Source organism: Oreochromis niloticus, linkage group LG1 (genome assembly GCF_001858045.2).
Source record: "Oreochromis niloticus isolate F11D_XX linkage group LG1, O_niloticus_UMD_NMBU, whole genome shotgun sequence".
Taxonomy (NCBI): domain Eukaryota; kingdom Metazoa; phylum Chordata; class Actinopteri; order Cichliformes; family Cichlidae; genus Oreochromis; species Oreochromis niloticus.
This window is the reverse complement of record NC_031965.2, coordinates 4,907,834-4,921,615: the sequence shown is the minus strand read 5'-3', so window position 1 is coordinate 4,921,615 and position 13,782 is coordinate 4,907,834. Positions and strand designations below refer to the sequence as shown.

The window sequence follows — 13,782 nt, the reverse complement described above, 5'->3', positions numbered from 1 at the left end:
AGGTTGCTAGTAGGATCAAACGGACAAAAACATCAAGCTGAAAACATTATATCAGGCTATGTGTCAAAAGCCCAAAGTTTTGTATAACAATAGAAAAAGTTTTTTTTTCAAATATATTCATCAAGATAAGATTAAAATTATTATTTAGTTAGATCTGCATTAGTAATAAAGTAGTCTAATCCTGCTGTAGCCCACTAGCAGTGCCTTCCAAATATTTACAAAAATCGTATCTAATGTCTCAGCGTGTCTAAAAGTGAGCGGCATTGTTGAGAAGAACCACAAAGTCATCTGGAAAACACAAGCATCATTACCCAAAAAACTATGTGAAGGTTTGTCCTCCACTACTCTGATCCTTCTAGCTCCTGCAGGGATCACCACAGCTTCGATATAGCCTGACAGAGACACAGAAGCAGGACAAAAAAAAACACACACATCAGACGCATAAATGGTGGGCAGAAAGGGATGGGCTAGTTGTTTCTGTCTACATCGGAGTTGTCTATTTAAAGATAAATTTAGTTCCTTACTCATGCTTACTCAAATAGCACCTGAGGGGCATAAGTACCAAACATGGCACCAGAATCAACACATTAATCCGCAAGGATGGAAGCTTCATTGGTCAGAATTTGGAGAGGAGCAAACTTCTCTCCATCATGAACAACACATCACACCCACCCCACTCTACTCCTTCTCCCCCAGAATGATTCAACCTCGCTGCCATAAAGAATCCTTCAGGAAATCATTCTTACCGTTCTCTATAAAGCTGTGTAATAACTCTTCATTTTGTGACAGGTGAACACACCTTTCAGACATAAGATCCCAAACATATTTTGGTACTATCATTTTATGCCATTGTTGCTGACATTTATAGTGAACATATTTTTGAGTATAATTTGTACTTCACATGCTGTGAAGCATGTTGGTCTAATTTTTAAACAACTTCAAATGATTTCTCAATCTGAAGAAACAACAGCTCATTTCTGAGCACTTCATAATGAACTGAGCTACTAACGGTAACTAAAGCCCCTTTCCATCAGTATCTACTCAGATCGACACGCCATGGATTCGTCACAACTTGACTTCAATTGACTGGTTTTCCATTACAAGTACTACCTATCCTGCATGGTTGTCGTCATAGCAATGCGTCCAACGTCCTAATTAATGTGTGACAAAACGCTAGAAAAAAGGTGGACATCGAGGCAAGAATACAGCTGCTGCTCGTTCTGTGGCTTTTCGTCAGACTCGGGGACCATGGTGTTGTTTTTTGTAGCCATTTCCCTCGTTGCCAGGTTTCAAAAATGACGGTTTTAATTTTTGTTAATGAGACGTTCTCACTACTCATCAAGTGACACTACTCACCAGCCAATCGGAGGCATGCAGTCTGACGACATCACATTTTAGTACATGCTTGGATCGCTTGGAACCGCGGGCGAGCATGTACTAAAAAAAATACCTGGTACCAGGTACTATGACCTAATTGAAAACCCTGAAAACCGTGGTCCATGCGAGTAGATACTAATGGAAAAGGGGCCTTGCAGTTATTTTGCCACATCCATCTATCCATTCGGCGGTGAGACAAAGGTGTTTGCCCCATTTCTTGATTTCCTATTTTTTTGTATATTTGTCACACTTAAATGTTTCAGATCTTCAAACAAATGTAAATATTGGACAAAGATAACACAAGTAAACACAAAATGCAGTTTATAAATGAAGGTTTCTTTTACTTAGTGGAAAAAAAGATAAGATACATAGAACAATGAATTACAGGTTGGCATCTCTCCATTTGCAGCTGTAGGTTTTTACATTCAACATTCTTTGGGTAGGACAATAAGATAAATAGAGATAAAAATAAGTTTAAGAGGTAATGCACATGTTATATACAGCAACAAAGTACATAAATATATCTACAGGTACAGTGTAAGGAGTATGATTAGCACAGTATAAGGTGCGATGCAATTGGTGGTACTGCACATTGAGTAAGGGGTAGGAATGCTGGTTGCTACTGTACAGTTATATATACTATATATACTCTATGTCCGGGCAGCAGTGGACGACTTTAACTGTGGTGTTGGTACACCAATTATTGCTCACATACACTAGCAGACCTCCTCTGCATTCCCTACCGGACTCTTTGTTCCTGTCCGCTAGCTCAGTCACAGTGTCTGGGGTAAAAGAGTCCAGCCAAGTCTCTGTTATTATTATAGCACAACAACTGCAATCAAGTGTTTGCAATAATTGGCAAGGAGTCTTTTATAGCAGTGTGGAGTTTTGGCCCACACATCTTTGCAGAATAGCTGTAATTCAGCCACATTGGCGGGTTTTCAAAAATGTAGTGCCTTTTTAAGGCCATGCCACAACATCTAATTCGGATTCAGGTCAGGACTTTGACTAGGCCACTCCAAAGTCGTCATTTTGTTTTTCTTAAGCCATTCTGAGGTAGACTTGCTGGTGTGTTTTGGATCATTGCCCTGCTGCAGAACCGCTTAGCTTAAGCTTGAGGTCATGAACAGATGGCTGAACATTCTCCTTCAGGATGTTTTGGTAGACAGCAGAATTCATGGTTCCATTTACCACAGCAAGTCTTCCAGGTCCTAATGCAGCCAAACAGCTAGGGCTGGGCGATATATCAAGTTTTTTAAAAATATCGATATATTTTTATACGAGATATAAGATGTGACAATATCCTTTATATCGATATAGTCTATGTTACGTTATAATTATACTTGTGGAGCTGCAAGTTTGCCTCTCTTTCGTCCACTTTTGTCTCTACGCAACGTTACTCGGCCTCGCCTCTCTCCTTCACTGAACACAACTCCCCCTCCTCCCCCATTGCTTCACCTGCAGGCAGCGACAAGATGGACACGGCAAATCTCCGTTAACGAGTTACTGGGCATCGCCCCGTGCATGGGGCTGGACGCCGTCAACGTGTTAACGAGCTAACTGTGCTAACGAGCTAACCATGCTAACGCTATGTAGCCCACAGGGGCTGCACAGCCTAAAATCCTTTCATTTTCTCAAAAGTTGACAGTGCGCCTTATGTATGAATTCTGGTTGTGCTTGATGACTGCGAACCGATTTTATGTGATACACAGCGCTCAGCAATACGTCAAAAAATGTTTTAGTACGACTTTGGTAAGCTACAGAGCTGCACCGCTTGATGGATTGTCGGAGCATTACGGCTACCGAGGAGCCTCGCGGAGTAATACGTACTGTGCTTCAACGTAATATAACCGTATTGTGTGTGTATAAGGACCATAAATGGCACCTGTTAAGAGACATGGTTACGAAGCGGATTTCAAACTCAAGGCTGTCAGTCACGCAGTAGAAGTTGGGAATAGAGCAGCTGTGAAATCTGTCTGTCTTTGTTATTATGCTCAGCGTCTTTTAGTTTATATTTTGACTGCACAATTGTGAGCTCTTTGTTATGCACAAAAACAACATTGTTTTATTTTATTTATGGAGCATTGTTATTTAATAAATGCTCATAATTTGAGTAATTTTTTCATGTACATCTACGCTGTATGTTAATAAAAGTGCCTGTGTGACATCTGGGACACAGCTTTGACTAAGAACTCTCTTTTTGTTCTTACTTTATGGCTTTAAAAAAAATATTGAGATATATATCTTATATCGCCATCCAGCTAAAAAATATTGAGATATGAATTTTGGGTCATATCACCCAGCCCTACAAACAGCCCCAAACCATCACACCACCACCACATTTTACTGAGTGTAATATATTCCTTTTCTGAAATGCTGTGTTACTTTTACGCCAGATGTAATGGGACACACACCTTCCGATAAGTTCAACTTTTGTCTTGTCAGTCCACAGAGCATTTCCCCAAAAGTCATTAAGATGTTTTCTGGCAAGACTGAGACGAGCCTTTATGTTTCTTTTGGTCAACAGTGGTTTTTGTCTTGGAACTCTGCCATGCAGGCCGTTTTTGCCCAGTATCTTTGTTATGATGGAGTAATGAACACTGACTTTAACTGAGGCAAGTGAGGCCTGCAGTTCTTTGGATGTTTTTCTGGGGTCTTGGATGAGTCGTCACTGTGCTCTTCGGGTAATTCTGGTCAGCTGGTCGCTCCTGGGAACTGAAAACTGTTCCTTGTTTTCGCCATTTGTGCATAATGCCTCTCACTGTTATTCACTGGGGTCCCACAGCTTTAGAAATGGCCTTAGAAATCTTTTGCAGACAGAGATCTCAATTACTTTGTTTCTCATTTGTTCCTGAATTTCCTTTGATCGTGGCATTATGTCTGGCTTTTGAGGATCTTTTTACAAAGATGCCCCTGAGACAATGCAGCACATGACAGCAGGGTGCGACGGGGTAGCAAGCAGGGAATACATGGTATAGTATACTGGAATATCAGTGCCAAGTATCACCTGGAAGTCCCAAGGTCAAATGGAATATTCCCCCTAGTGTGATTGAGAATGACCGAGCTAAGATACTGATTGACTTCCAGATACAGAGAGACAAACTGGAGATGGCTAACCAGCCGGACATAATTGTGGTGGACAAGCAGAAGAAGATGCCCATAGTGATATATGTAGCATGTCTGTGTAGGTTCTCAGTCATCCAGGTCATGGTAGTCTAAGGAGCTTTGAAAGAAAGCTGGACTTTAAGTTTCTTGAAGACGTTTCACCTCTCATCCGAGAAGCTTCTTCAGTTCTAAAACCAAATGGTGGAGAGTCCCAGGTAGTAAATCCAAAGTGGGAGTTGTCCCTTAAATGGGTCGTTGACCTACTATTGATCATGTGACTCACCAAATGAGCCAAGGGGTGAAAAATGGCTTTTATTCATTATCAGCAGAGTGATAAGGATTAAAAAATTAACACAACCTGAACCAGAATGAAGGTTCAGGTTGAACGTCTCAGCTCTGTCCCCACTGCTGTTCTGCATAGGCCTGTACCCCCTCAGTGAGATCACTGACAAGACTGGCTATTGATACCGACTCTTGAATAGAGCAGTAGTCAGCCACCTCTTTTTGATGGATGACATCAAGCTTTATGCCAGGCATGAACGACACATCCATTCACTGATCCGTGCGTTCCAGTGGTGGCATCCTTTACACCACTGGAACGGACACTTTGCATTGTGCTTGGTGAGGCTTGGATGCAGGTGCTTGAGGCTTGGCTGTAGAGATGCATCTACTTGGCCATGGAAACCCATTCCATGAAGCTGTTCTTGAACTAATCTGAAGGCCTATACAGATTAACTCTGCAAAAAGTCGGGAACCTCTGTGCACTATGAAAATATGGAAATGTTATGACTGGACAGTCTGCATGCCTAGGTGGTTAATTTTATATACCTGTGGCCATGGAAGTGATAGGAACACCTAAAGTCAATGATTTGGGTGATTGAGTTATTTTGCCAATATACCTTTATAAATACATTTGAGTGTCAGTAATGACAAATCTATAGAATACATTATTCAATTCAATTCAACTTTATTTATACAGCACCAAATCACAACAACAGTCACCTCAAGGCGCTTTATATTGTAATGTACAATAAATATTATGTGACTGAAATACTGGATATTGTAATAACTCCAATAGGTTTGTGCATGATGCAGTGTATGCCTCTGCATTTAAAAAAGTGCATAAAGCACTTCGGTGAGAAGCAGTATGGCTTAATACTGAAAAAGGGAACCACAGATGGGATTCTGACTTTGACAGTGTTGATGGAGAAGTATAGATGAACTGGGAAGAAGCCACACAGTGTTTTTGTGTATCAAGAGAAAGCATATGATAGAATGCCAAGAGAAGAACTGTGGTGCTGTATGAAGAAGTCAAGAGTGGCAGAGAAGACAAGTATGAGACAGCAAGACAGTGGTGAGATGTGAGGTAGGAGTGACAGACAAAGTGGGGTGAGAGTACATCAGGAAGCTGAGCTGAGCCCCTTCTTGTTTGCACTGGTGATAAACAAGTTGGCAGTTGATGGTAGCTGGCTAGATGCCAACAGTGCACTCAGGTACTTTACTACCCACTGCAGGCCATTTTTCATCACCAACAGTGGAGTTACCACATCACACTGTTATATGCAAGATGTTATAATACTTTGTACAGTGCAGCAGTAGAAGGTGGAAAGAATGCCAAGATGGCGATGCGGACAAACACCACAGCTTAGAGCTCTTCCATTTGGTGCTCTTTTTGTTTGTTTTTGTATGTCTTTTATGCTATTTTATCAACAGTCTATTAGGCAAACTTCATGTATAGCCAACAAGAACTCTTGTTACTCAGTCTACAGAGTGAAGGGACTGTTACAATGGAGTTTCTTCACTCCCACTACCATCTTGTAAACTTCCCCTGCAATTGTTGCTGCTAAATTCCTGACATAAATCACCCCAACTCTCATCTCCACCCACTCCACCCTGCCTGCATGCTCTTCTTCACCTGTTGTACACTGTCCTTTGCTTGGTATTTAAACCCATCTTCCTTCACTACCTTGTGCATGTTCACCATTCTACCTGTCTCCCTCTCATTCACACACATATATTCAGTCGCAAACAAGAAGAGGCTAGAGCCAATCACTGATGTAATTCCACTTTTGCCTTGAACCGATATCTCATTTTACCACACTGTCTCAACATCCTCATACGTGTACTTGAAAGTCTACTGCCCTCTGCCCCAGACATCTCCATACCTGCACAGGTTTATCATCTGGACCAACCAACTTTTCCTTCTACATCTTCCTTTTAGCTGCCCTTACTTTTTCATTACAAATCCTCAGCATCCTCTAACCCCTAACCCTAACCCTCATCATTCACCAGGAGATTGTTGTACTACACTGTCAGTAGTACTGCTTAGGCTGCCACAATTGTGTTTGATAACTTACCTGCTAAAATCCCAGCTTTACTTACCTTTGCTTGTACATGCCTGTCTCATTTCTCATTCCTGAAGGGTCAGCTGGTTGCTCTTTTGGGAGGAAGCCAGCTCTAAGCCCATCAACAAGACTCATTGGTGAGTAGAGCAATCAATTAGAGAGCAGAGTCTGTTTAGTCTTTCAGCATCAAACCTGAGAGCCAAGTTAAACAGATTTTTGTTTTATGAGGAACTTGAGAGTAACTAATCAGGGACAATAGAGTATAATTTGTAAGTCTGGCTGAACAACTCATCTGATACTAGGAAAACCCAAACGGTTGATTCTGTTCACCTGGACATAGCGTTTTCAGTGGGAGAAAACACTGAATACGTCCAGATGAGCAGAATCAATCTTTAGGGATTTACTTACCTGGATAATTGAGCATGCATCCAAGACACATGCAAGCTAAAAGCTTGGCACAGGCTCTCTTTCAGACTCTGAAACAACTCTCCCTAGTTGGTATCCCGAAAGAGATACTGACTGACCAGGTCATGTTGTTCATGTCTCACACACTAAAAGAGCTATATGCGGGGGGTCACGTGGCCAAGCCTTAAGATGGCAGCTTAGTGGGGTCGCTCCCAAGACAGTGTACAAACTTTCCATAAAAAAGCCTTGTATGCGCGGTTAGTGTAGTCTGGAATATACGGCACTGACATGTCAAAAGCTTCATCTGTGAAACAGTGTGAAATCTTTACCCGAAGACGCAAGACAGGCGCTACACCATCGACATCCGACACAGATGCTAACATGGCTAGCATAGCCGAAGTTTTGGATGAACTCAAATCACTCTGGTAGGATTTTGGAGCCAAGTTGGACAGCATCAATGTAAGACTGACGGGGATGGCAGGCGCTGTGACTGCGCTGGAGGGTAAAGTCTCGGAGGTAAAGCAAGACATATTGAACCAGGGGGCTCATATCGAGGAGGCCAAAGCCTGCATTGCCGAAGTTGAAAGCACACTTGAAAAAACAGAAATGTCACTGAACTTGGCTATCAAACGAATCGCACTTCTTGAAGCCAAAACAGATGATTTGGAAAACCGTGGACGACGAAAGAACTTGCGCATCTTCGGCATAAAAGAGGGAGCAGAGGGGCAGCAATCACTCTACATCATGCTTCCTAAGTGGCTGGGGCTAGCGCCCGACATGTCATTCACACTGGAACGAGTGCATCGCACGCTTGCCTCCGGGAAACCAAACCAGAGCAGAGCGGTGCTTGTTCGCTTCTTAAAATTCCAAGAGAAGGAACTGGTATATCGGGAAGCAAGAAAACAACAAATTACACATGATGGGGTCAAGATCACATTTGTGCAGGATCTGTCTGCGGAGATGGTTCGGATCCGACAGGGATTTCACCCGGTTGTCAAGCGGTTTATTAATATCAATGCCTTCCGTGGATTCCAGCACAACCCATGCAGACTCAGGATCCTGTACGGTGGAAAGATCCACCTCTTCTCAACACCTCAAGAGGCCGAAGAATTCTACAAGAATCTGCCGACGGAAACAGCAGAGGATGCTCATCACCAGTGAGTCGGTTAAACAATAGGTTAACCATTAAGACACTGCATAAGACTGCCTCTGCTTCAACATAACCGACCAGTAATTGAGTCACTGATGAGAGACAGATACAATTTTGAGTTCAAATTTATGTGGAACTTATGTTAACATAACTGGGTGTTTTTAAGTGCATAGTCGTTCTGAGTTTAATCGCAATCGTTTTTGGGTTATATATTAACAGCTAAACCTTAACTAAGTCTTTTTTGTTTTGTTTTGTCCTACCAAGGGTAAACTTTACTTTATTATGGGGGAAAATCAGTATCATTATATGGTTGGTGTACACTGTCTGATTTATGGGGTTTTGGAGAGGTCGCGTTGACTAGTTACTCCTCAGTGATGTGGATTAACGTCCTCCAGATAAGTTGTTCAAGGGAGGGGGGAGACATTTCCAACAAGGAAATGCAAATGTTCAATCAGAAATTGTTTACAAGCTCTTTATCTGGTATGTGTGAGTGTGTGAATGTATGTGCAAACCTGCTTCTTCAATTTTTACTTTATTTTGTTCATTTAAGTAAACAGTCTGACAATATTTTATGGAGAGGACAACTAAAGAAAACATTTTGAACGTTAACATTACGACCTGAAACCTTAGGGGGATACGGAAGTTCGTTAAGCTGAAACAAGTATTAAACGGACTAAAACATTTCAACTCTAGAATTATTTTCCTACAAGAATCTCATCTTACTGCATCAGAGATGCATTTATTAACCAAAAGATGGCAGGGTCAGGTATATTACTCTTCTTTTACTAGACATGCCAGAGGAGTCATTACTCTTATACATAAGTCAATCCCATTTCAAACTATGAGCGTGATTACAGATCCAAACGGGAGATATGTAATTGTGCAGGGCCGTATCTCCATGTTAGAAATAAACCTGATAAATATCTATGGCCCCAACGAGGATAACCCATGCTTCTATGAAAATCTATTTCTCACAATATCAACCTCGGAGGGCCTTTATATCATAGGAGGGGACTTCAACTGTGCCCTAGACCGTAACCTGGATAGGTCATCTCAAACTGACACTACTCATACCCAGACTAGAAAAATACTTTTTAACTATATGAAAGATTTGAGAATAAATGAGGTCTGGAGGACAAGGAATCCAAATAACAGGGAATTTTCATGTTATTCTAGTTCGTATCGAAGTCATTCGCGGATAGACTACTTTCTTATCTCTACAGAGTTACTACCTTGTGGTGAGAACTGTTGGTATAACAGTATTGTGATTAGTGATCACACAGCAGTATGTCTATCAGTTAAATTGGGTGAAGTTGATCAAGGTGTAAAGCGATGGAGGATGCAAACATTCTTGCTAAAGGACCCATCATTTGTCAAATTTATAGAAACTTGCACCGATCAATATTTTCAAATAAATAAAGATGAAACCACTGCTAGTATTAGGTGGGAAGCATTTAAAGCTTACATAAGAGGGGAAATTATAAGCTACAGTAGCAATAAGAGTAAGCAATATAACCAAGAATTAAAATCGTTAGAAAGGCAAATTAAATCTAATGAAACAGAATTTTACCAGAGCAATGATCCCACTAAACTGAACAATCTGACTATTCTAAGAGTTAGGCATGATAAATTAAAAGCAGAGAAAGTGCCAAAAGTTTAATGTGGACCAAACAATTATTTTATGACCAAGGAGAGAAGGCAGGAAAATTATTGGCCTGGAGGATAAAAAAGATGCAAGCAGAAAAAGCCTCCAGCCTGGGTTGACATTGAGCAAAAAATCTGTTCCAGATCTTCCTTTATACACTTTTTTATATTCTTCAGACATTAAGACATTAAGAAAAAATACGAGGAACCCTTTCTTGAAAAATACAATTGTAATTTGGCATGCAGCTCATAAATATGTGGGCGATCCTCCATCGCTTTCGCAATTTACCCCTATTTGGGGAAATGAAAAGTTCACACCTGGTAAAAGTGATGGAGGATTTAAAATATGGAAAAATAAAGGCATTCAAAAAATTAAAGACCTATATGCAGACGGCATGCTGCTCACATTTGATCAGTTATGTAAAAAATATTTAATACCCCCAAAGCACTTTTTTAAATATTTACAATTGAAAAACTATTTGTCATCAAAACTGCAAAGGAGTGCTGAACTTCCACCATTAACAAAAATAGAGGAGGCATGCATTAAGAATACAAGAGGGAAAGGTTTTCTTTCTATATATTATAATTTACTGATGCTTTCCTCCAAAGACTGAGCAGCAGATAAACTGGATGCTTGGAGAAGGGAGATCCAAGAGGACATAGATGAAAATGATTGGAACCAGGCTTGCTTAAAAGCACAAAAACAAACAATAAACACACGCTTTAAACTACTGCAATATAAATGGCTCATGAGAACCTATATAACACCTGTCAAACTTCATCATATGTCCAATGATATTCCGGACATCTGTACTAAATGTTTAGTTGAAAAAGGAACTCTTCTTCATTGTCTATGGGAATGTCCTAAAGTCCAGGACTTTTGGAAAGATGTTATCAAATATCTGTCTGAAGTGTTTAAGGTGAAAATCCCTTTAAAAGGAAAACTCTGTGTACTTGGAATATACCCAAGGGAATTTAAGCAATCGGAAAAAAAACCTAAATTACTGGACTATGGACTACTTCAAGCCAGAAGAGCCATTGCGCTATGTTGGAAGAGTATGGATGCTCCCTCCATGGGACTCTGGAAGAAGGAAATTGCAGTCTCTCTAGGCCTGGAAAGACTAACATACAGTGGCTTGCAAAAGTATTCGGCCCCCATGAACTTTTCCACATTTTGTCACATTACAACCACAAACATGAATCAAATTTATTGGAATTCCACATGAAAGACCAATACAAAGTGGTGTACACTTGAGAAGTGGAACAAAAATCATACATGATTCCAAACATTTTTTACAAATAAATAACTGAAAAGTGGGGTGTGCGTAATTATTCAGCCCCCTGAGTCAATACTTTGTAGAACCACCTTTTGCTGCAATTACAGCTGCCAGTCTTTTAGGGTATGTTTCTACCAGCTTTGCACATCTAGAGACTGAAATCTTTGCCCATTCTTCTTTGCAAAACAGCTCCAGCTCAGTCAGATTAGATGGACAGCGTTTGTGAACAGCAGTTTTCAGATCTTGCCACAGATTCTCGATTGGATTTAGATCTGGACTTTGACTGGGCCATTCTAACACATGGATATGTTTTGTTTTAAACCATTCCATTGTTGCCCTGGCTTTATGTTTAGAGTCGTTGTCCTGCTGGAAGGTGAACCTCTGCCCCAGTCTCAAGTCTTTTGCAGACTCCAAGAGGTTTTCTTCCAAGTTTGCCCTGTATTTGGCTCCATCCATCTTCCCATCAACTCTTCCCTAACTCTGATCAGCTTCCCTGTCCCTGCTGAAGAGAAGCACCCCCAGAGCATGATGCTGCCACCACCATATTTGACAGTGGGGATGGTGTGTTCAGAGTGATGTGCAGTGGTAGTTTTCCGCCACACATAGCGTTTTGCATTTAGGCCAAAAAGTTCCATTTTGGTCTCATCTGACCAGAGCACCTTCTTCCACATGTTTGCTGTGTCCCCCACATGGCTTGTGGCAAACTGCAAAACGGGACTTCTTATGGTTTTCTGTTAACAATGGCTTTCTTCTTGCCACTCTTCCATAAAGGCCAACTTTGTGCAGTGCACGACTAATAGTTGTCCTATGGACAGATTCCTCCACCTGAGCTGTAGATCTCTGCAGCTCGTCCAGAGTCACCATGGGCCTCTTGGCTGCATTTCTGATCAGCGCTCTCCTTGTTCGGCCTGTGAGTTTAGGTGGACAGCCTTGTCTTGGTAGGTTTACAGTTGTGCCATACTCCTTCCATTTCTGAATGGTCGCTTGAACAGTGCTCCGTGGGATGTTCAAGGCTTGGGAAATCTTTTTGTAGCCTAAGCCTGCTTTAAATTTCTCAATAACTTTATCCCTGACCTGTCTGGTGTGTTCTTTGGACTTCATGGTGTTGTTGCTCCCAATATTCTCTTAGACAACTTCTGAGGCTGTCACAGGGCAGTTGTGGAGCTTTTTTGCAAAGAAGAATGGGTAAGAATTTCAGTCTCTAGATGTGCAAAGCTGGTAGAGACATACCCTAAAAGACTGGCAGCTGTAATTGCAGCAAAAGGTGGTTCTACAAAGTATTGACTCAGGGGGCTGAATAATTACGCACGCCCCACTTTTCAGTTATTTATTTGTAAAAAATGTTTGGAATCATGTATGATTTTCGTTCCACTTCTCACGTGTACACCACTTTGTATTGTCTTTCACGTGGAATTCCAATAAAATTGATTCATGTTTGTGGCTGTAATGTGACAAAATGTGGGAAAGTTCAAGGGGGCCGAATACTTTTGCAAGCCACTGTATATTGCCAAGGGCAAACAATAGGACTTTGTGAACTTTGTGAATATGTGGAAGCCATATATGGATATTTTAGGGAGTGGAGGTGAAGGACATTTATGAAAAAGAAGGAAAAGAAGAAGGAAGGAGGGGAAAATCTTAACTCGTGTTTTTGTATTACTGTGAGAACTATGCTCATTTCTACATTTGAATGTGATGTAGGCAGGTTTGATGTATGGATGGGTGTGTGAATGTGAGGGTGTTCTATATTTATTTGTATTGTACTATATAAAAAAAAATTTCAATAAAAATATATGGGGAAAAAAAAGAGCTATATGCATTACTGGGCATTAAATCTATTCGGACTTCAGTCTGAGGGTGGTAGATGCTGCCTTTTTTACTGCTAAAGTCCATGATCCGTAAGTTCATTCACGTAACTGGGATCGCTGGCTAGACCCTCTGTTATTTCCAGCGTGGGAGGTGCCCCAAGCCTCCACAGGATTTTCTCCCTTTGAGTTACTGTTCGGCAGGAAGCCGCAGGGGGTGTTGGACCTGATTAAAGAAAACTGGGAGGAAGGTCAGAGGTTGGCTAAAAACGAGAATCAGTACGACCTGGACCTGCGAGCAAAGCTGCCCACTTTGGGGAGGTTTTCACAAGAAAATATGCTCCAGGCCCAGGAACATCAGCAGCGCTTATACAACAGAGGGGCTAGACTCAGGCAATTTTCACCAGGAGATAAAGGGTTGTATTCCTCCCTTCTTTAAGCTCAAAGTTACTCGCCAAGTGGGAAGGACCTTTCATGGTCACACGGCGAATGTGGGACGTAGACTATTAGGCGGTACGGTCGGACAGGGGTGGAACCACACAGATATTTCACATTAACCTCCTTAAAGCATGGAGAGAGGCTGAAACCACTTCTCTGGTGAGCCTGGTTAAGGAAAGAGAACAGTTGTGGTCAGTGGTGCCGAATTCCTCTATTCCCGCCTCCCTCCATTGAGATGA

The 13,782-nt window shown here is 41.4% G+C and overlaps 2 protein-coding genes across 3 annotated transcripts in view; one reads left to right on the top strand and one right to left on the bottom strand.

Annotated features, from left to right (window-relative positions):
* Positions 1-13,782, bottom strand: part of adamts17 (ADAM metallopeptidase with thrombospondin type 1 motif, 17) — a 150,649-nt gene that overhangs the window by 29,811 nt on the left and 107,056 nt on the right. The window contains exon 16 of one of the 2 annotated variants that reach the window (XM_019355478.2): positions 312-392. The exons of the other annotated variant lie outside the window; for it this stretch is intronic. Within the exon in view, the coding sequence (XP_019211023.1) occupies positions 312-392 (81 nt within the window). The remainder of the gene's footprint in view (positions 1-311; positions 393-13,782) is intronic. 2 annotated transcript variants of the gene reach the window in all.
* The window catches only part of mthfs (5,10-methenyltetrahydrofolate synthetase (5-formyltetrahydrofolate cyclo-ligase)), a 104,319-nt gene that overhangs the window by 73,850 nt on the left and 16,687 nt on the right, over positions 1-13,782 (top strand). The window contains exon 4 of the mRNA XM_025910716.1: positions 6,905-6,964. Coding sequence (XP_025766501.1) covers positions 6,905-6,964 — 60 coding nt within the window. The remainder of the gene's footprint in view (positions 1-6,904; positions 6,965-13,782) is intronic.